At 46.3% G+C, this 23,411-nt stretch overlaps 1 protein-coding gene and 1 non-coding gene across 2 annotated transcripts in view; both read right to left on the bottom strand.

Annotated features, from left to right (window-relative positions):
• Window positions 1–23,411, bottom strand: part of LOC135809024 (mucin-12-like) — a 51,971-nt gene that overhangs the window by 22,539 nt on the left and 6,021 nt on the right. Inside the window, exons 5-27 of the mRNA XM_065322282.1 lie at window positions 19,985–22,765; window positions 19,260–19,334; window positions 18,467–18,619; window positions 17,978–18,154; window positions 17,236–17,391; window positions 16,729–16,786; window positions 16,251–16,322; window positions 15,439–15,512; window positions 14,863–15,018; window positions 14,155–14,210; window positions 13,776–13,898; window positions 12,952–13,020; window positions 7,833–7,920; window positions 6,982–7,086; window positions 6,683–6,781; window positions 6,005–6,094; window positions 5,247–5,331; window positions 4,283–4,365; window positions 3,915–4,045; window positions 3,392–3,576; window positions 2,349–2,735; window positions 660–746; window positions 80–131 (exon numbers count right to left, since the gene is read on the bottom strand). Of these exons, the coding sequence (XP_065178354.1) occupies window positions 80–131; window positions 660–746; window positions 2,349–2,735; window positions 3,392–3,576; window positions 3,915–4,045; window positions 4,283–4,365; window positions 5,247–5,331; window positions 6,005–6,094; window positions 6,683–6,781; window positions 6,982–7,086; window positions 7,833–7,920; window positions 12,952–13,020; window positions 13,776–13,898; window positions 14,155–14,210; window positions 14,863–15,018; window positions 15,439–15,512; window positions 16,251–16,322; window positions 16,729–16,786; window positions 17,236–17,391; window positions 17,978–18,154; window positions 18,467–18,619; window positions 19,260–19,334; window positions 19,985–22,765 (5,342 nt within the window). The remainder of the gene's footprint in view (window positions 1–79; window positions 132–659; window positions 747–2,348; window positions 2,736–3,391; window positions 3,577–3,914; window positions 4,046–4,282; window positions 4,366–5,246; window positions 5,332–6,004; window positions 6,095–6,682; window positions 6,782–6,981; window positions 7,087–7,832; window positions 7,921–12,951; window positions 13,021–13,775; window positions 13,899–14,154; window positions 14,211–14,862; window positions 15,019–15,438; window positions 15,513–16,250; window positions 16,323–16,728; window positions 16,787–17,235; window positions 17,392–17,977; window positions 18,155–18,466; window positions 18,620–19,259; window positions 19,335–19,984; window positions 22,766–23,411) is intronic.
• Window positions 11,949–12,021, bottom strand: Trnav-aac (transfer RNA valine (anticodon AAC)). Its single transcript has one exon. It is a non-coding gene; the product is annotated as a tRNA-Val (tRNA).

Raw genomic sequence — 23,411 nt, 5'->3', positions numbered from 1 at the left:
CATATGCAGAGTTGCACACTCTTGGGAGCTTATTTACTCTTGGTAATACATGTAGTGTGATACCAATCAAGCTACTTACTTGCATGGCTGGTTAGATAGGTTTTGAATCTTGATAGTACCTGCGTTCTCCCCTGTCACACCACACATGCATGCACGTGCGCACACACACACATACACACACACGCAGCAGTACAGCAGAGCAGGGGAGCAGTACATGATAGAACACAGCACAGCACATAGGGAAATGCAACATCAGGCATGTAGCTAGACTGTTAAGGGGGGGGGGGGGGTACATTTACAATCATATACCAGCTACATTATAAAATACGTCATGCAGACATGTACATGTCTAAACAAGAGTTTTTTCTCGATTTTTCAAGACTGTCGGTGGCTGCACCCTCCTAACATCCCCGCAGCCATATGCCTGCACATTACATGTATTACTAGTTGTAAAAGCAAAGAACATAACTCAGAAACACACTCAAATTCAAGCAACGTACTTGATCATGAAGTCAGCAGAGACACCATTCTAGATGTATAGAGATATACACATATACATACACATACCTACACACGTGACAAGCGGCAATGTAGCACCAAGTAACTAAAGTAAGGATATCCCGGAAAAGTGAGAGTAGCTGTAACTATCATAGCCTTACCATGCCCAACGGGTTTCAATGTGACTAAGGTCGGCGACAGCAACCAATCAGCATCAGTCATGTGTTTCGATGATGAACTTGATATTGCTACACACACACACACACACGCACACACACACACACACACACACACACACACACACACACACACACACACACACACACACCATACGTACATGCGGGAAATGCATACAGGCAATTCATGCAGGCATGCAGCGGTGTGTTGGTGATACACAAAGAAATCATGCAAAACGGTATAATTGCAGAGTATGCATAGCATAAAGCACAAAATACCTTGATCATATGCTGACTACTGATACATGACACAAGTCAGATCAAAAGTACTACTGCAGAACTGCAGCACATGTACATGTACTAGTATGTGCATGTACGGTGCTGGCGAGAGAAATCCAACCTCATGAATAAAGTAGCGCTGCGTTCGAGTGCACAGACCAGTGTGTGTAGTGCTAGGGCTGCGCAGTGCCCGGCGCTATTTTAGTTATGAAGTTGGATTTCTTTGGCCAATACTGTACTTTTGGAACTACTAGTGCTGCTTCATCAAACCATTATCAACCCAGTGTCTGCTCCAGCGCCGGGTGAGCCGGGTAATCCACCCGGTTGGGCGGCGCTTGGACCCGGTTGAAAATATAGTACCGGGTCGGGTCACCTGTGACCCGGTTGGTACTTTACACTTTCGAACTAGTTACTTTGAAAGGACTGACTACATGGCTTGTATCAAGAGTGCATAACCCCCCCCCCCCCCCCTCTTGCTTGTACAGTCAAATCTGCCGTTAGCGACCTCTGCTGTAGGCGACCATCTACCGTTAGCGACCGATTTTCCGTGCACCGACGGTTTCATATACAAACTGATCTGTCCAGAGCGACCATCTGCTGTGCGCGACCTGCGACCGCGATTTCATGCACGGTGGCTGCATTCAAATCTGCTGTAAGCGACCGCGACCCAGGTTCAGTAAGGTGCGAAACTGTACTTGCCAGTGCGCTGTCAACTGCAAAGTGTGAAAATGCGCTGTCTTGCAAGTGCGATCGACTGGCGCCTGGCCTGTAATGAGGCTGTGCTGTCAAGTCCAGGCAGTGTCGATCTACTGCCGTGTCGCATACGCGTACTATACGGGTATGGTCGTCGTTGAATATCCAATAAAATGATATTAAAAATCACATTATTCTCGTCGATTTGAGTACATGGAAGCATATACCTGGTATGCCGGATTTACCATACATCTGCCGTAAGAGACCATCTGCCGTAAGCAACCGCTTTTTCTTGCACCAAGGGGCGGTCGCTTACGACAGATGTGACTGTATGTGTCAGATACTTCTTCTTCTTTCGTAATTTTCTAATTCCTGTCCTCTCTTTTCTAAATGCGGCTTATCCATTCACCTTTATATCATTGGGCCTAGTTCCCGTTTATTGTCCGAATTAAAATAAACCAACCAACCAGTTAAAGCATGTGACTCGGCTGGTGAGACAGCGCCAGGTACATGTGTACCCGGCTCCGACCCGGTTGAAATGGTTGCGCCAGGTACACGTGTACCCGGCTGTCCTACAATCCTAGAGCAGACACTGCAACCCATCCGTGTGTGAGACTCTATTATCATGAGACCAGCAAAAATGATATAAACCAGATATGCTGTATACCACCCGGATACCGGACATCCACCAACACAACGTACCAGACCTGGTGTTCGGTACTTTCCCAGTTGTTGAGACTGTAGCTGTTGCTGTACTGACTGCTGCTGCTGCTACTGCTGTTGAGCTGTGTTGTGATGGAGGGAACTGTTGGAAATCAAACTCATGCTCCATGTCTGGCATGGCCCTCAAAGACTTTCCACCATTAGACTCTGCCACAGGCCTGTCCCTGCCTAGCTGCTGTAACAAGTCACCCATAGCTTGTGTATCGCCAGCAGTCGTTGTGATAGCTTTCTTCTTTCTTGACGCAGTGTTGCGGCCAGGAACACTAAGCGGTGGAGTGAGTGTTGCTACAATTTGTATAGTTTGTTGTTGAACACCAGACTCAAACAATTGCTGTTCCTCAACGAGGCTAGCAGACGCAGAATAGGCTGCAAATACACAATCACACACATACACAGACACACCCACACACATGCCATTGACCATTTGACCATTGGACGCCCATCGCCAGAGGCGATGATAGCGATGCTACAGCAGAAGCCATAGCAACTTGTGCTGGGATTGCACTATTCAACAGCTTGCAAGGCTGAATAATAGACCAACACTATTCAGCCACACAGCTATGAAGTGGCTTTTTTCTGGCCAGTGAATCCCTACTTTTTGGTCTTTTTTCATTTTTTTCCCCGAACACATCACACCACATACTCCGGCATGCACTGGCTGTTGGTAATCGAGAATGAAAGAAAAGTCAGGAGGAGTCTGAGAAAGAGACGAAAGACGTGTGTGACCATAATCGTCGGGAATCGAACCCGCAGCCTATCCATTGGAAATCGCTGCACATACCACTGCACCATACGGGACATACACATGCACACACACATACCGGTACTAGTAAACACACTTTCAGTCGACCCAGAATAGACAACAAAAATGGCAGTGCTGACATGAAGAACTGGATAATGCATGTGTCCACAGCTTACAGAAGTCTGCATGCTCTCCTCACCAGTTGCACACTAAAACAAGAATATCATCTATCAGTGACACATCAGTATATACATGTACACAACACAGCCAAGGCACTCACTCTGCAAATCACGAAGCTCAAGATTTTCACCGGCAACAGGACGATGCAGACCCGCTTTACTGAGTCCAGGACACACCGGTTGTGAACGATTACCACCACCACCATCATCATCAGCTGTTGCGCAAGAGGAGGTGTGGCCAGGAGAATTAGGAGTAGAGGAGACCTCACCGACTGTTCGACAGAGGCTAGTGAAAGAAATGTACATAACAAAGGTTCAAAAATTTATAGACAAGAAAAGGACCAAGGAACTACAAGTTACGCTATAAAATGTGTCTAATACCACCAGTTCCTTGGCAATCAGCTCATGCGATAACATTTCACGACACTGACCAATGGCACTGACGTTCTACAACTAACTGCCAATCAGCAGTCCTCCCCAGGGCAGTGTGGAGTACAATAGAAGAAAACTTTTATAGTCACAAGCATGGAATATAGCTGCCAGTTCACCCGTCATATCCCCATGCCTTCCTGCCTACCCTATCATCAGATACTACCCTCAAAATCAAAACTCTCCTCTCCTTACCGCCTCCATCGGCAACGAGCCAGCTCATCCCCACTGTGTAGACACAGCGCTGCCAGTGATGCGCTGTCATGACGACTACCCAGGACAGAGTGCTTGCCACAGGCAGCTGGCTCCACGATCACAAGGAATTGCTGTAGGAGCAATGACAGTAACACGCAAAATTCACAAGATCACCATCATACGAGTCAGTGTGATCCAAGAACAGCATGTCACAAGACATGCTTAGCAGTCGTGGAGAAATCACGTAGAGTGAAACCAAGCAGCCGGATTTTTATGTATAAAAAAAGTGCAGTCCCTACGTTATTTTCATACGTTATTACGTGAAATGAAACCTCCCTAACTTAAGCCACAGTCAATACGACTATTACCTTGGACTTTCCAGCAGGAATGATGGCATCAACGGGAGATACTGTCAGACATTCTGCCGGTACTAGCGTACTAAGTTTCTCATCTGGAATGAAGAATAATAAACATCATTTTTGAGTTTATATAGGCAAGATTGAGATGAAATGTGAAAAAGCATTTTCGTGAATCTCTCGAAAATAGCCCGCTATTATTAAACTTTCTTGCCTCATTTTCACTTTCGGACAACCTTGAGTTTCAGTGTTTAGGTACGAGAACAATTAACGCGGATCATTCATAAAACTGTAGGGCCAAGATTATTTCAAGAAATGCATTGCACATGTGAGCCTAATAACTTATTCGATCGTGACTTTGGTGTCCTGTGGCCAATTTTGGTGATCTTGTCTTTCTAGAAAACTCTTGGCAAGAGGAACCCAGTTATACTCCAGGAGTCCATTAGGAATGCCACAGGGCCACAGCCGCAGCACAATTGGCCGCTCCAAAGCCAGCATTGCGAGCGCCTAACTCAAATCCTCAGCCATTACAACAAAGTATATCGCAGATCGCTTTTGTTTTACATGAGAGCTGAGCAACTTGCCTTTGCGATGACGTGAGCTACGCGTGGATGTGCGGACAGCTAGTAATGGAACTGTAAGGCCAACACCCGAAAAGTGAGTTCAAAATGCACGGGCTCGAGTTGACTGTACTGAGCGAATTTGGTTTGAGTGACATGACTCCGCTCTGCAACCTCGGATCGCCTTCGGGGGTTTTCAGCCGGTAGCTGAGGAAATACTAATGTTGACAGACCTTTCGATCATCTGATTCAGTCAAGGAATGGCCGAGTTACGTCTGGGTGCACTGCACAGTAATTTTGGTAGGGTGATATCCGTACCACTGTGCAGTGTGGGCTTCAAAGGGGTAATTTGCCAATCTTATATGCATGGTAGGCAGAGAACACATCAGAAAAGGCACGAACAGAAGGACAATTACCTTCAAAACAGAGGATCTTGACAAAACCATCTCTTTCTCCACGGTTCTCCACAACTAGTTTACTGATTGATCGTTGCTTGCCAAGCTAGTGCCAGATCAACAACATAGCAAGAAACGCAAATAGCATAGCTCCCAATAGAACGGTGGACAAAGGTTGCCCCGTTATGTAAGAGCACGTTCAGCATGCTGGCTGCATCCACCGCAACATAACTTACATGTACTGCAATCCACAAGCAGAATGAACACGTCTACTTTCCAATTACAACCAGTACAACTTTTAAAAACTAGTACTAGTACTTATTCACTTGTTGAGGGAATGGAAAAGGGAAAATTTTGAAGAAGAAAAATTGACGTCACCACCAGGAGTCAAACCCGGGACCTTCGCTTGAGGCCAGCGATGCTCGAATCACTGAGCTATGGTGTAGCTGTCATGCGAGCAGAGACCGTTCAACATTTTTTTCAGACTTCGAAACACACGCTTCCTGTGACACTACACAGGCTGGACGGACATAGCCCTCACTGTACCCACACACTTCATGCACAAACTAGTATGTGGGCAGCCCCAAAGTATCAAATATTCACAAGTTCAGTGAACGGAACTTACAGCAATGTTATTAGTAATAATGACACAGGCACAACAAAGGTTAAAGTCGTCCACAGACACAATCAACCTAGCAGTGGTGGCGATAACAAGAGGGAGACAACACTAACGATTGACCCGTTGGAGCACTTAAAAAAACTGTAAAAGTGACACATACCTGTCCCAACTTTATCCTTGTCAGAGGTTTGTTATGTAGACTACCCAATGCCTGAATGTCACAATGCCCGCCATATGCAAACAGAGGAATCTGCAAACAGCAGAGAAAAACACAGAATGATAATCTTATTCCTTTGGGCTTTCGCCAAGACTTCGTTCTACCTCCTCGGATGAGGAATTGAAATTTTTCCTTTGGTCGTTTACATCAGTTTTTGCTACCTGTCTGGAATTGAAAATAGCTTTCTGAAATCCTACGAACACGTGAATTGTGTGGTACTTGTTCCGTTAAACCCACAATTCAACTGGTCCATTACTGCAGTATTACAATTTACTAGTTTGCACCTATGTACATGCACCGTGCATTGCACGGTGCTATCAAAATTAACGACAAGCCTCAGGTTTTCTGCGACAGATTCCTGAAGTCACTTTGCATCCCAGAAGAATTGCATAGCAAACTGGGGTGCTATACCAGTTGTATTATTTGCACCACCAGGAAAGACAATTTAACAAAGACTCACGCCATTAAAAGTTTGAGACTAAGCACTTTCAATTCACACCCTCGAAGAAGCAACAAACCTACTTTGAAGTACAGTCAAACCTACATTCAGCAACCATCCTACCAGTGGCACTCGATACAAGACAGGCATCACATGCAAAAGTGCTACCACACCATACTAACCTGAAATTTCATGGCATGCTTCAAGTCGCGGATGAGACAAAATGACTTGATAGCAGCTTGTTGGCGAGCTGTAAACTTCAATGTCACTCTAATGCTCTCCTAGCAGGAAAAAGTTGGGGAAGGCAGATGAAATTGCACATGGTATTGGAAGTCATGTTGGCATACAGCCATCATTATCACCAACATAACACACTGTGGCTGCACATACACTATCGTCATCACTGACATAACACACTGTGGCTGCTGTGCATACGACACGGTAATCACTCATACACATGTAATAGTAGTTAGTACTGTACCTGGGGCCCAAGCTTAGTCACTGGCTGATCTTGGCTGCTCTTGCCAAGAGACGTTGCATGTGTTTCAGTATGTACTGGTGTTGGCTTGTACACTGGTAACAACACCTGACAGTGGAAGATGCCAAGCACACAGTCAAAGAAACTACTTGACTTTTAAAGGAATGGAGAGAGAATGCATTATTCATAACAACAATAACAATACACAGTGTTTCGTATCTCCGCTGAGCCTGTCACACAGACATCTGCCAACAATGCCAAGTCAAGTCGATCTGTACTTTGCAGCCCGGAGAGCTTTCTCCACAGAGATGCTACCTGCTGCCTTCAGATCACAATCGTGGAGAACCGCGTTCATGAGAATTCATGATCGTGGATAATGATTCATATCATGTACTACACACTAACACACATTACATACATTCCACACGTACACACATGCAAGTAACAAGGAAGTACTTGTGTGGCAGCAGCCTCAAACAATCAAAACTCTAGCTATAAGTAGTGATCACAAATCTAGCTATACAGCTGTTTCTTGCATAGCGGTGTTGCAAACATGTTATCCATTGTGATATCTTTCAACAACACAGTGCAACACAGTGAACTGTCAAATCATTCAGTGGCAAGTACACAACTAAAAGTTACCCTACAACACTACTACACCAGTGCACCAATACACTGCAATGTTATACTATGGTATCACATGTACACTTGTACACCAGTGCACTACTACACCAGTACACTACTACACCAGTACACCAGTACACTGCAATGTTATACTATGGTATCACATGTACACTTGTACACCAGTGCACTTTATAGTGTGCTAGTACACTAGCAAGCTAGCAATAGTTTACCTGCAACACATCACTATGGTCCGGAACAGATATCTCCAGCACTACATCTTCTGTGTAGGATGTATTACACAGAGTAAGGACTTCCTCACTGGAAAAACACACACACACAATCACACAAACACACACACACAATCACACAAACACACACACACACGCACAGGCCACTTACATGACATGTACAGTGGTGGCCATGGGACTAGGCCACACAGGCCAAACCTCAAGAATACATACATCCAACCAAAATTTCTGGACAAAATCTCTTCCTAAAGACATGATCTCTAAAACAAGGCGATTTGACAGCAAAAAAAATCGAAAGTGCATGCGCTAAGTACGGGCCATGGCGTTGGAAAGAGAGAAGGGAGCCTCCAGCACGCTCACAACAATACCGGTGGCTGAGCACGGATTCTGCTTCGACGTCAAGTCAGACTTCCATGACCACGTGCGCATGCGATATTGTTGGCCACTGGAGTCTGGACAACCTGCCGGCTTCTTGCCCATGTGGAGCACGCTACTCGGTGGATCATGCACAGATTTGTAAACTCTCCGGCTTCATCCATATGCGTCACAACGATCCTACCGACTTTATCGCCTCATGCATGAAGGAGGTGCATTGTGACGTTGAGGTGGAGCCGAAGCTCCAACCTCTCACCGGTGAGGTCCTCCAGCGACGCACCGCCAACACCGATCCGGATGCCCGCGCTGACCTGAGAGTGAGGGGGTTCTGAACGGATAGCAGAAACGCATTCTTTGATACAAGGGTGTTCTATCCCCATGCGTCAAGCTACCGCTCCAGATCCCTCTCCTCTCTGTACCGAAGCTTTGAAGGGGAGTAGAAGCGTGCGTATGGGGAGAGAATTCTCCACGTCGAGCATGGTTCCTTCACCCCTCTGGTCTTCTCTTCCTGTGGGGGGATGGGCCACGAAGCTGCCATCATGGTAAAGAGGCTGGCAAGTGCTTTAGCCGTGAAGAGGCATGCGCCGTACAGCCAAATGGTGTGTTCGCTCAGATGCATGCTAAGCTTTTCGCTGTGTCCGTGGATCACGCTCAATTCGCCGCCGTCACTTTGACCATGCCCCTGTCGACCTGGTCCGAGCAGAGGCACAGCTAGTGGTCAGCTAGACAGTTGTCATCATGTCTAGTTTCTGAGAAGTTCTCAGTCTCTCATTTTCATGCCAGGCGTGAGTCAGCCCCTGGCTTAACAAAATGGGTGCTCCTTTTTAGTTTACTTTTTCTTCTTTTTAGTTTAGTTTTTCTTCTCTTCTTCTTTTTATTTTGCTTTGCCCGTACAAGAGGCTACATGTTGGGAAAAAAACTAAGTATGTGCATACACATTCAGTACGGTACACATTCAGTACGGTACACATGGCATAATGCTGTGGCCACGTGACAGTCAAGTTGAACCATGATTGCCGTCACGCGTGCACCGCACGGTTACCATGGACGACCAAAATGGCACCGGGAAACTTCAAATATCTATTTGACAAGTCGCAGCCAGAACTGCACGTGGAAATTGTTTCAATTTCACTCACCATGGGACGAAAGGCAGACATTAGTGTTGGGAAGAGAGAGGCCATTGTGGCAATGAGTAGGGATGGATCATCATCCTCAAAAATCGCTGCTGTGCTGGGTGTGTCGGCGCAAACTGCCCGGAGGATCGTTCAGGAGGCGACAAGAAAGGGCTCTGTTGCTCGAACCAAACGCCCTGGCCCCCCCAAAAAAGACTGAGGATCGATTTGATCATCACTTGAAGCTGCTGTCAATGGCTGATCGCTTCAAAACAGCACCGAAACTGCTGAAAGAAGTCGCTGGAGATGGCGTGGCACCTGTGTCAGCGCGCACGGTGCGCAGACGTCTGCAACAATTTGATTTGCATGGCAAAATAGCAGCAAAGAAGCCCTTTATCAGCGAGAAAAATAGAAAAAGGCGATTGCAGTTCGCCAAGCAGCACAAGGATTGGACACCTGACCAGTGGGCGAATGTTTTATGGAGTGACGAGTCCAAGTTTAACATGGTGGACTCGGATGGTATTCAGTACGTCCGCAGACGACGAGGAGAGCGGCTGAACCCACTCTGCACCCGCGGCACAGTAAAGCACGGTGGCGGTGGGATAATCATATGGGGGTGCATGAGTGCGGGTGGTGTTGGCCGGCTCTATCGTGTTGACGGGCGGAAGGAACACCAGTAGTACATCGGGATACTGCAAAACTGCATGGTACCCAGCATAACGGACTTGTTTGGTGGCCAAACTGCTGTGTTCCAGCAGGACAATGATCCAAAACACTCCGCACGAGCAACCAAGCGATGGCTCGATGAGCAGCCGTTCGAAGTAATGGAGTGGCCCGCACAAAGCCCAGACCTCAACCCCATCGAAAACCTTTGGGAAATCTTGTCCCGGCACCGGGACAACAGCAGGAAGTGCAAAACGAGGCTGAGCTGTGGGAGGAATGCAAGGCGGCCTGGAGTCGCATCGATGCCGACCTGTGCCGCCGGATCGTCGCGACGATGCCGAAGAGGATGAAGGCCGTGATAAAGAACAAAGGTCATGCCGTAGATTGGTAGTGTAAGCTAGGGTTCGTCTTTGACGAAGTTTTAGACAGATTTAGAACAATCTAGTTTCGCTTTCGAGTACTTTAGGTAGGTTTTTCTATATTTGCCGTTTTCGGTCACGGCATTAGACCGCCACGATAGCCCGATAAGTTGACCTTGTGACAGAAGTATGCCCTGTGTTATGACAAAACACCGATAAATTGCAATAGACTCTTCATATTATTAGTTTTAGCCTTTTAGATAGCCTTTTCAGCCATTAGTTCTTCATATTCATCCAAATTTGGCAGCCGGCCTAATTCCATGACCACCACTGTACATGGCTAACATACAATATTTGCTGAGCACAGTATTTAGTGACTTGATCACTCAGGTTGCAGACAAATGTTGAAGCAGGTGCACACCAGGAATGTAAAGGAAAGATGGGCATGCAGTGTGATGCAAATTTAGAATACCCTTCCATTCCAACAAGAGTCTAGGACCCACTAGTATTGAACTGTGATCACGGGCCAGAGAATGGCATGCTCCCTTCATCATTGTGCTTATCTGCATCATGCCCATGCCTTTCACTGACAACAAAGTTGATATACCGGTAGTCACTTTCATTGCAGTGGCAATTTTCCGTTGACAGTAACAAAATTTAACATCATAATTATGGCTTTCCTGCAGCGTGAATAGCCTATATAAAGGCCAAAACAAAACTTTTCTCGACAATTTTTTCGTGTGGACGTCTAGTGGATGCATGCACGATGTACGTGAGCAGTTCCGCCAGCTACCTACGGGCGAAAGCATGCACCTATTGTACACATACGTGGACCAAGAAAAAGAGTTGCAGGGTTTAAGGGCCGACCCAAAACAAGGTTATTTTTGTTTGGGCCTACTTAGACACACAAATTTCCATCTGAAGACTGCAAGGTACCATAAGAATCCCATTTTCAAACCACAGGCAATCCTTCGTAGTGTGCAGATGAACATGCGATGTAAGGATGACAGCGCTGCGTAGCCGGCCCATAGTATTCCATACTCGAGTACACTCGTGAGTTGTGGGCTCATCATATCAAGAGTAAATAAGCTCCCAATGGTGTGCAACTCTGCATACGGGGTCTCCGATGGCGAAAACTCACATCACGTGTTCAAAGTACGATTTGTACTACACGTACAATGAAGGTTAGCGTGCGCGCAGTCCGAATATCTACCATGCTCATGCTGATGACTCGCACAAGCTGAGTGGGTTTCTGTTATGGAGTGCTATTTTAATTACTCCACTGCTTGCTAAAAACAAGCTGGGGATGTACAACGTGAACATTGCAGCAAATGTTGTGAGTTTTTGCCGTCGGCCAACCCCATAGAACGGGTATCCAGAGCTGCACACTCTTGGGAGCTTATGTACTCTTGATCATATGTATGGGATTTGGGCAAGCAAACTGACTATCACCATCTCAGTTGTGCGTTTGGGTGCACTTGTCAAAAACAGGCTACATTGTACTAGCCAAAACAGACATTCATACAAGACTCAAAATACATGGGAATACCAAAAATTTCCGCTGCAAAATTGGGAAAAAAAGAAATCACTGTTTCCACCCGGGATCGAACCGGGGACCTTTCGCGTGTTAGGCGAACGTGATAACCGCTACACTATGGAAACTGAGGCTGGAAGTAGCAAATACAAGTCCAGTCCTTTTACCAGGGCTGCACTGATGGTTGCTCTGTACAGGAACTACTGCACATGCACTTGGATGCCATGCGGCCAGCCCTTAGGCCATCATTTTTTATAGCTATGTTTCGCGTCGTCCGCACGCATACGTTTTGATTTTTTTTGGAAAAAAATAAAAAAATGAACATGCACAGTGAATGTACGATCGTGCGAGTCATAAGTGTGGACTGGTTGCATAGGGCGAAGCTGGGATTCAGAAATGGCCTCTAGGCCAGCATTGGTAAATTCGTTTGTTCGGCATGTGGGAGCAATATTCTATGAGCCGTTACACCTGAGACCGCATTGATCGCCTCAAGCTGAGAGGATGTGTCGTTCCGGAGCTCTTTGCACCGCTGCTGAAGTCTGAGTACAATAATCCAGCGAAGCATAGGCACCAACGGTTGCCTCCTCCGTCCAAAGTAAATATTTTACTCATGCTGATAACCCAGATGTTGTGCTTCGATGTACGATTTTTCTTTCAAATGTACACCATGCACGAGCTTTTGTGCTATGTACAGTGCATACACCTCTGATGAGCCTTTTTTATTATTTTGCAACTTTTTATTTTTTTCCACCTCTCGCATATGATTCTGGAAGTTGACCTGGCGCGAAACATAGATATAAAAAATGATGGCCTTATACTAGAGTCGTGGACATGGAAATCCGGTCGCACGTCTAGCGGCCCCAGGGCGCTGGCCATGCAGCCGTGGGTAAGCAGTACACACATGCTGCAGCGCGCTGGTCGCATCGGATCAAGCGCTGGTGTGTACGTGCTGAGCGCGCCGGGCCCGGTCAATCGACTGGATTTCCATGTCCACGACAGTACATAACAGTGGTGGTGGGGTGGCGCGGGGTGGGGATATCTGATGTAAGCAGACTCACCGGCTTTCTCGCAGAGCAACACCAGCAAATGTCACTTGATTGCGATTGCAAGATAGCAAAGACTTGGACCTGCAACCAACACAGAACACAGTGTGAAAGATAAATTCAACATAAATGTATGAACAAAATACGCTTGGATGCTTCTTGCAGCTTCATTCTAAAACGAGTATGTCTTGGGCTAACCGCCACAACTCAAATTGCGCTGCAATTCACATCAAATTCTTATTCAGAGTTTCGGACCATCAATAGGCATGATGAAGTGGTGTTCAAGCTGGCTGGGTATTTACTATTTACACCTGTCAGAAACAACACCTTGTTTCATGCTGTCAATCTAATAATTGCGTGAACTACAACAAGATTTATCTAATACTGGTTTACCAGTGTTGGATTATATCATAAACAACACATGTACATTGTGTTCCTATTTGGCAAGAATACAAACAGTAATCCACAGTGTGTAATTGAGATACGAGTAAGGCAAAGTGTAAAACACCATTCACGACATTTTTTCAAATCAATGCACAGTACATACTGATGTCAAGAGAGGTACTCATGCAGAGCAGCTATGCAGTCATGGATCGCGGCTTCCCTTCCATGACTCATCAAAGTCGACATTAAAACTATGAATTCTGCCACCCTGAAATTATACTGAGTTTCACCCTTTAGTTGATGTACTCCTGCTATCGCGTATGGCAGGAATCTACAGCACCAGCCGTAGTCCAGTGTTTGTTATACGTGCCCTAGCGCGTAGTCCAGTGTTTGTTATACGTGCTCTACCCCAAAAAGACTGATATAATATATTGATACCTATGACCTGCACTCACACGGCTAGGTCTGGTGCAGGCAGTGCTGCTGCATGACCGTTAGTGTGTAAATAGTCGGAGGTTGTTCCACGTAGCAATAGTTCATACTGGTTCCCATTCTCTTTGACTGTCATTACTAGATAGCTGTACGGGACACAACAATAGAACAAGACAAAACAAAAACAAGGTATTGAGCACAGGGAATTCGACTTCACAACATGGATTCTACTTGTCTTCAAATAGTACAAGAACATACCGGTAAGAAAGTAAAGGGCAGTATTTTCCTATGGTGCAAGACAAGAAAAAAAATCGAAGACATCTCAAGGCATGAAGAGAGTGTATTCATGGTGAGATGTGTATACAGCCAGCCACACAGTTGGATGCAAGCAAGTTAGCTAACCTTCCAGCAGAATGTTGGGCAATAGAACATAAGAACGTGACACGGACTTCCACCTCCTAACAAGGTAAACAACAACAAAGAAAAGCAGAAGTACACATCACACGGATCCGGTGCCTGACGATCGCAAAAGCGGGTAACTTCCTTCAACACATGCAACTACTGCATCTGTAGACCATAGACCTACCGGCGTACGGACGGTTAGTCGTCACTAACGTATTATAGAACATGTGAACTCTTCTCGGCTATGGTCCATATCAATAGCATATGAAGCAATGAGTGCACATCACATCACGTCACATCACTGCACGTGTGAGTACTCATAGGTATACAGTGCACTAGTGTGGTGACTGGGGTATGCATCACTGCGGGACCGCGGTCACTGGGGTATGCATCACTGCGGGACCGCGGTCAATTGGGAATAAGGGCCGGACGCTGCATTGCAGCCTCCCCGGACCAAGGCCATTCAATTTAGCGTCCAGAAGACTACAGGTCCTGAGAGTTTCATCTGCACTCGTACTTCTACAAGTATGAAGTGACACTTTAATAACAAATTCCACACAAATCCCTTCCTGGTAGGGCACATTCATCCAATTTTGAAAGAAGTGAGGGAGGTCGATTGGGAAAAGGGAGTGTCGGGAGTGTCTCAGTTTTGAACCAGCCTCAGATAGACAATACATGGGCATAAACCGCTTAACAGATTAGACTTACCTGTTGGGGTACTGCTGTAAATGATGTCGGATGGACAGTAAACAGTGCACTAGGAGGGCTAATGCCCAGCTCCACATTACAAGGCACATTGCCAACATTGCGCAAGGGAACAGTGCGATGTGCTGGCTTGTCAGGAGAAGCTGCAAATGTCAGAGCCTGCAATACATATACACACAAGTGACAGGAAAGCAAACCAAACACGGGGGTTTACCAACGTGCTTGCTGAAGAAACAAGTTACACCGTATCCACTTGATCAAATAGCACCCACCAGTACAGCATCACCAGACATATAAGCGTATGTACTATCAGGGAATTATTCGCCTACAGCTGCATCAAGTCTAGAGCAGTGAAGTGAAAATCCAGTTTCACCACACGTCAACAGAAACTACGCGGGACGCGGGGAAGAAAGGCTGAAAAGCAGAAGACAATCTAACCGGAGAATAATGCAAAAAGCTATTCTGTGCAAATGTTGTTAGACACAAACTTCCACAGTGGTAGAGCGAGTGTACAACCAAAGACCCAAGAAACAGCTTAACACCATCCATGTAAAGCAAAAAAGAGATGTTGCATATTACCTGCATTGAGCGAGGTGCATGCAGTCTTGCCCAACCGACACACGATGTGAAATGTACAGAAGCAAGAGGGAAATCTGCACAGTAAAAACAAAGACACGAGAAAGCCTTGTTCGAAAATCCACGCAAGAGCAATTCATATACACCTTCTCTAACCTCGTTTCGAAAAGCCCTAATCAATTAAACCTAACTTCCGGCCTCCCAACGACCATTCAGATTTTTTAATAAACATGACAAAACCAGGCCTCACCACAACCATTCAGATTTCAAATTACGCAAACCAGGCCACCATTTTGAAACACGGTGACACCACAGAGGCGGACATTAATACAGCCCTAGCAGCTGTACACTGTGTTCATGCTGATTAGTGTGTAGCGATGGTCAGTGCACTCTACAGAGAGTGCAGTTTTCAGTGCGTTGACGTAGCTCTGCGGAAGACTAGTGGAACGTGTTGTTTGGTGCTGGGAAAGACAAGCGGAGAAGGTTCATCTCCAAGCCAGTTGGGCCGCGCTACGAGCAAGGTTTGTTTGTGACTGATTGGTCAAGCCAAAATGACCATTGGGCAAGCACACAGCACCAGAAGAAGTTTATATACAGTAGCTAGTACCACACAAGAGGTACACAAAGGAAAGCGGGGCTCTATTTCCCTATTTCCCTATTTTCCTGTGTGTACCTCTTGTGTAAAACTAGCTCTGCGGCCATCATAGGGACTGAGCACTCTAGCACTGGTTAAAAGGCGCACTGCCTCTATGTAGAGCTAGCATTCTAGAAACACTGCCTCTGTGTAGAGCTAGCATTATAGAAATAGAACTCACCAGCAACAACATCCAGCTCCACTTGTACAGTACAAGAGTAATCACTGAGAGTAGACGCAGCGGCGGACACATCTGCAAGCAACAATACCCGACAAACAAAACACACAGAGTTAATGAGACACGGTACAAGGTCAGGCGCTGTCACAGACAATACCAGAAGCAGTCAAATGAAAAGAAACCAAAACAAAAGTTGTCTGGTTACATGCAGCAGCATAATACATGTAATTACTATCCATGTCCACAACTGAACACTATAATTTGTGCGTGTGTGTGTGTGTGTGTGTGTCCTAACCCTGTGAAAAAAACATGCACACAAATCAATGATCATGATTGTGTGTGGAAGTGGGGTGTGGTGTGTGCTAATGCGTAAAAGAAGGCATGCCGGGCTGCCTTCAAATCAATCCAGAACCATCAGTTGACAGGAGGCTACTTGACAGCTACAAGGCTGGATGGGATAGTACAAGAAGACATGTCCTACCTGATGAATCCTGGGAAGGCGCCTTGAAACATATCCATGCCACGCAGTACTCATTGGTCTATAGAGAAGAAATAACACACCCAGGCATGCACACATGTACACACACAGACACACACAGACACACACAAACACACACATGCAAAACATGCATACACACACACATGCACACGTGCACACACACACACACACACACTCACACGTGCGCACATATTTCAACTTTCCTAAAACTGATCAGCAACAGCATGCCACTGTTATCAATACCTAATGCACGATGCTGGGCATGTCACCCCAACTCCACTTCAGCTGCATGCCCCCCCCCCCCCCCCCCCCACCACCACACACACACACCTCTAACGGCCCCTAATTTTGTCTTATGTTAAAAATGGTACATGCACCGGCATGGCTAGATGACACTGAAGGCAGCAAACAAACCAGACTTAACAAGTGACCATTGAAGCCTACGGATTAACATGTGATTGAGTTGGGAATACTATGAACACTACTTACCTGACATGGTGGAATAGATGTACAGGCAACAGTTGATAGGGAAGTTAGTGGTGATGGCGGTAACAGAGTTAGTGTGCTATTTAATTGACTGCACTGATATGGCAACGAGTCCGGTGAAGAAACAAATGAGAACGTGTTGACTGACGATGACTTGTCCTACAGAAAAATAGGAAATGGCAGAGCAAAGGCAGGAAAAGTACATTAAAAAAACTGCTAGTGACGCCAACCATTGTACCTCATTTCATCCATACAAAGCACAAAGCCAACAAACGTCTGACCTGTTCTACCCACATACAGCCTGAGAAGATGTGTGATCATTAACAGCATTTTCATTGTTTTAAAAATCCATCTTGCTGGTATTTCAATTAACGTTAGTGGGGCCACAGTCAAGTGCGGCTGAAAACAGTTGAAGGCTAGTCTTCCCCTGAAGATTTTAATTAAACATCGTAAAGAAACAAATCAATAAAGGCAAGGGTCAATGTGGCACCACCCCCTATGAGGATCCCAGGCACGGAGTTAGATGCTTTGCAGGATGATGGTGGTGCACTTTCATCACAATCATCCCCTCAGCTCATCATAGACACAAACGGATAAAATGTTGAAGTCAATGCTAGCATATTTATGTATTTATTTACATAAACTTGGACACAGACGGATGGTAGGGCGTTAGGGAGAATTCTATGTTCATTTCACCCCAGCAATGACACAATCACCCACAATGACACATAAAATGTACACTCACAGAGCAGATGAGCAGTCGAACAGGAAGGCTGATGTTGCTTAGATTCCGTAAGCAAACTGGATGATAACGAGTCGTCCCAGCTAGAGTTTGACCAAGATCAATGTCAGCCTTGGTCAACGCAGATAGACTAGTCTGCACTTCTGGCAGACCTGGTATGGCTGCAGGTGGTCGTACAACCTGTAGTAGGTACATAAAAACAATGAGATGGTGGTCAGTTAGCAAATCTCAGCTGACTGACATCTGCTGTAAGAAAGAAGGGTACTGAATAAGAAAAACACTGTGACAACATGTATATGGTCTACTTTCTTCCGAAGACCATAGGGAAACGATAGGTTCAAGGAATAAACACGACCGGATAAATTACTGGCAATTTAACACCAATACTTTGTCACTGCAGCATGTAATAATGTCCTGCAAACTATCCAGTAGACACCAGCATCAAAGCCAAAGACTGCCATACTTCAATCTAAGTTTAGTAACCTTACTTACATGAAGACGAGCTTCAATAGCATTCACACTAAGAACACAACGACTGATAACGGAACTCTCCTGTCCAATAGCTGAGCTATCTTCAATGACAGGGCTTGATGTCATGACCAGTTCAACTGAGAAAGAACCTGCTGCATGAGGTAGGCAAGTGATCTAAAGAGAGCACAAAAGAAAAACAAAAACAATGCAATTAGAGAAGGAGAGGGAGGGAGAGGGAGAGAGAGTGTGTGTGTGTGTGTGTGTGCGTGTGTGTGTGTGTGTGTGTGTGTGTGTGTGTGTGTGTGCGTGTGTGTGTGTGCGCGTGCGCGTGCGTGTGTGTGTGTGGTGTAAGAGAGAGAGAGAGAGAGAGAGAGAGAGGGAATGAAAAATTTTAAAAAATTAAATAGGGATCATTGGCTAGAAAAAGCCACTTCAACCAGCTGTGTGGTGTAGACCAGACTAAAATTAGTGGCGGTCAATTCATCAGCCTTGCAAGCTGTTGAATGGTGTCTAACATAGCTTGTTCGTTATCAATAATCGCTTCAGCGATGGGCAAGAGTACGAGTATGTGAGAGCGGGCAGAGGAAGGAAGGACTGAAAAACAGATGGCTACTTTCAAGCGAGTTTACATACACTGTCAAGCGGATCACTGAACCTGTTGACCTGGCCCTGAAGCAGGGTATCTACTGAACCTGTTGACCTGGCCCTGAAGCAGGGCATCTTATTATGGCAGGCAGGTGCAAGCACGGTTAGGCTGCGAAACGATAGCAATGAGCCAATTCAAAGAGCCAACAACGGCTCCTGCCAAACACACCTGAATATCATCTGTCTTCAAGGGTCCTAAAGTCATACGAGGCGACACTTGAAATAAAGACATTTCCTCAGGGAGCTGAAGCGGAAACACATGCACACACGTACGCACACACGCGCGCGTGCAAGTGCACGCACACACACACAGAGCGGGAAAACACCATTAACAATCGCAACCCTTTGCAATCAAGTAAACAAGCATGATACCAAGAATACACAAGCGCCCAAGAGTGTACAACTCAGGATACCCTTTCTTGGGGGTACACCGATGGTGAAACTCACATCCTGCGGTGCAGAACTCACGTTGTTCCCACCCCATCTTTAGCGAGCAGTGGAGTAGTAAAAAAATAGCACTCCCGACAGAAACCCACTCAGCGTTATGCCAGCCATCAGCCTGAACATGGTAGATATTGGTAGGGTGGTAGACTGCGTGCACGCTGGCCTTCGTTGCACATCGTACGAAACGTACTGGGACCACGTGATGCGAGTTTTCGCCGTCGAAGACCTCATATGCAAAGTTGAACACTCTCTTACAAGTCTTATTTGCTCTTGATGATACATACAAACAAAAATCCCAGGTCTAATTCCCAACATTACACACATCAGCCCTACCATCAAAAACAAGTTAGAAAAATAATCAAGCCACTGGCAGTGTTATCCCTGCGCACAAACACACAGCACACTGGCAGGTAAACTAGGTGAAATGACCCCCAAACAGATTGTACTTACCGTGCTTCCATCAACTGTTCTGAGTTCAATAGCAGATTTAAGCCATTTCGTGCCGGAATTCCGTACTGGCAGTAGAAGAGCCACCGGAACTCCCACACATTGTATACCACGCACAGCATAAGTAGCGGGCATTACAACCGGCCCAATACTATGACTACCCTGGGATGATCGGGGTGATTGGCTCAGGCCAGCTGTAGTGGATGGAGGTACGGGAGGACGCGACCTGTTCTTCTCGTATTCGTGAACGACCGGCGTTGAGAAAGAAGTCTCGCTGGGCACCACAACAGATTGGGATGACTCGAGAGAAGAGTCGATTTGAGACCACGATTGTGTTGAATGACTGTGCAGCTGGGTGGTCGCTGCTGTAGCTCTTAGTGGCGACTGCTGACCGAGCACTCTGCCTTCATTGCGTCCATGTGTAGCAGACACATGTGACGAAACTGCGATATCAGCAGCAGTCGCAATAGGTTGCCTGTTGATTGTTGATAGGCCAGTGGTGGTGGGTGTATTCTGAGAAGACAGTATCGGATCAGTGTTATACTGCTGTCTAGCAAGCTGCGGTGGAGAGTGACCAGCAGATAGTATAGGTGTCTCTGCAGCGCTGTCCAGCAGCTCTGCACCATCCCTCCGAAAACTGTCAGAAAGATTGCGTGCAAGTGTGGACATCGAAGAATCCAGTGATTCCTGATAGCTATCTGACTTCTGGCCAGGAGAAATGTAATCCGGCTGGAGAACTTTCCTTTTTGCTGTCTCTAGTTGCATCACAGCTTCTTTGCTTCTAGGTGATTTCCCAGGAGAATTGCCAGGAGAATTGCGAGGTGATGAGCCTGGAGAATGTTGGAGCAGCTCAGACAGCCATTTCTCAATGTTTTTCGGTTGGACAACGCGCTGCAGTGGTGATGGAAGAGGGCTAGATTTAGCAGGGGATTTTGATGGAGCCACCTGGGTAGGAGATCGCTGAGACGATGCCGGTGATACAGTTACTTTCACCGGAGTATGCGATGCTGCTGCTGTTGCTGAAGAAGAATGATAGGCTGAAGACGGTGGTTGATTCAGACTTCTACTGGTCGTCACACTGGTATTCGGTCCAGTAGCAGAAGTAGCAGAAGTAGCAGAAGCGGCTGGTGCGGCAGTAGCAGAGGACATGGCAGTTCTATCATCAGTCCGATACTTTGGTGATTGATGACCAGCGAGCTTGGTGGGTGACGCAGCTATACTAGAATCGAGCTGTACAGAGACTTTGACAGTCACTTCCATACCATCGGACTGCAAATCACTAGCTGCCACATCGTGCTGCACATTGGAACTGCTAGCAGAGCCCGAGCGGGGACTAGCACTTTTGCTCAGCTGTGAGTCCTCAGCACGAGAAACTGAGTGGCCATGTGTACTGTCATTCTTCCCAACACTAGATTGAGTAGCAACAGTAAGTAAACTGCTTGTGACAAAGCTGTGCTGTAATCTATCAGTTTCAACTGGTCCAGAAGAAACCGATTGCAGACTGGTATGAGTAAACATTCTTACAGGAGTGACGTCTTCCTCACCCGGTGCTAGACTAAGAGTTTTCTCCTCGTTGTCATCACTTCCTTCTTCATCTTCACCATGGATGAGAGTATTGACATACTGATGAGCAGCATGAGCAGTAGGAGCAGCAGGAGCACTGTCACCATCCGTAGTCATAGACAACTTGCTAGGACTATCGCCATCACGAGTGTTGTACATAGAACTGCTACTGGAGAAGGTAGTACTGAATGCAGAGGAAGCTACTGAGTCACGACCCATGGATACATCTCCATCCAAGTAGGCTGCTGGGAATGAGTTGGCACCAGGCGTAACCATATTAGATGGTCGTACAGGAGACTGTGCTGCATCTAGAAGACGTTGCGGCTCAAGGCTATGTGATTGCAAGTGCTGCGGGTGCTGTTCACCGGTACGAACAGTGAGAGCACTACTGCTGCTATACTCAGTCATAGTCATATCTGCCAAGACAGAATCGTTCGGAACATTCATGGTCTCCACAAACTCTCCCAGTGTGTAACTTGGTCTCAAAACACGACTGGGCGAGAGAAATATGTCCGACGCATTTGATGGATGTGGTGCAGTATGGGTATATGCTTCATCAGTCACGTCACCTCTTGCCAGCGGAGGTGCATCACTAGCAGCATAGGAACTGGTAGTCACAGGCGGATGCACACTACGATGAATGCTGTCTAGAGTACTGCTAGTAGGTACTTGGTCAGGATGAGCGTGTGTGCCAGAAAACTGCCTGTGCGCAGCTACCATGTGGCTCGATGTTGCCTCGGCAACTGTTCGAATTTCATTCAACAACGTGCTGACGTCATCAGACGACACTACACCAGCTGAAGGAGCAACAGAAGTAGCAGCAGTAAAGGAAGGGGTAGCAGTTGTAGTCTCAACATAACCGTCACTGTGCAAGCCTGACTTGTGAGGTGATGACTGTAGTAATTGACGTACATTAGGTGGAGTAGCCATATGAAGTGCACCCTGCACATGCTTCTGAACCGCGCTGTCATCCAACCCAACTAGCGACGGTGGCAGGTGGGAGCCGGAGTAGGACGTAAATGTTGACCGCTTGCCGCCACTGCTGTGAGTGTCGGGCTTGTGGTACTGCGTCAGCTTTGAAGGGCTACACACGGCATCCCCATTAGACGCAGAAGAAGGCTTGCTGAACATGACACTGTCAGAGAGAGTAGATGCGTTCCCAGAGGATGCTGCGCCAGCTCCAGGTGGGCTGAATAGAGGATGACTCATGTCAAAATGTGGCTGTCAACAAAAGATAATCAAACACACGACACCCAAAAAGGAGTTAGATATCTTCCTAATTCCAGCAAAACGGTATATTGGATCACGGATGACGCATACTAACAAGTTGTCTATGACTATGGATGGTAACATGACTCGCATCCATGTCTTACTGGTTCTTTCTACTGCATTTTATAGACGGCATGTTCGATTCTTATGAAAGTGCACTTTGGGCAAAAAGGATTACAACCAATCACCAAGAAGCTGAACTACAGCAGCAGTAAAGTGATGTAGCAAATACAATATGCAACATAACAGATACATAGACAAACTACAGATATAAAAAGAGAAGAAACACATGAGAACGAGTCATGCAGCAACTATCCACGACTGTAACAAGATGATAAACGGTCAGAAAGTGCGATAATAGGGCACAAAACTGACAGGCTACTGAGACATTCAGCGACCCGAAACCTAGCTCTAACACATCTCCAGTGCGCAAACCAACAGCCTTCCAACTCCAATGTCAGTGTTGTGCCCTATTATCGCACTTTCTGACTGTTTATCATCTTGTTAGTCGTGGATAGTTGCTGCATAACTCGTTCTCATGTGTTTCTTCTCTTTTTTTTAACATTTATTACGGCTCAGTATCAGAGTTAAAACTATA

The sequence above is a fragment of the Sycon ciliatum genome, chromosome 2, assembly GCF_964019385.1.
Source record: "Sycon ciliatum chromosome 2, ocSycCili1.1, whole genome shotgun sequence".
NCBI lineage: Eukaryota > Metazoa > Porifera > Calcarea > Leucosolenida > Sycettidae > Sycon > Sycon ciliatum.
This window is presented reverse-complemented; position numbering and strand designations above follow the sequence as displayed.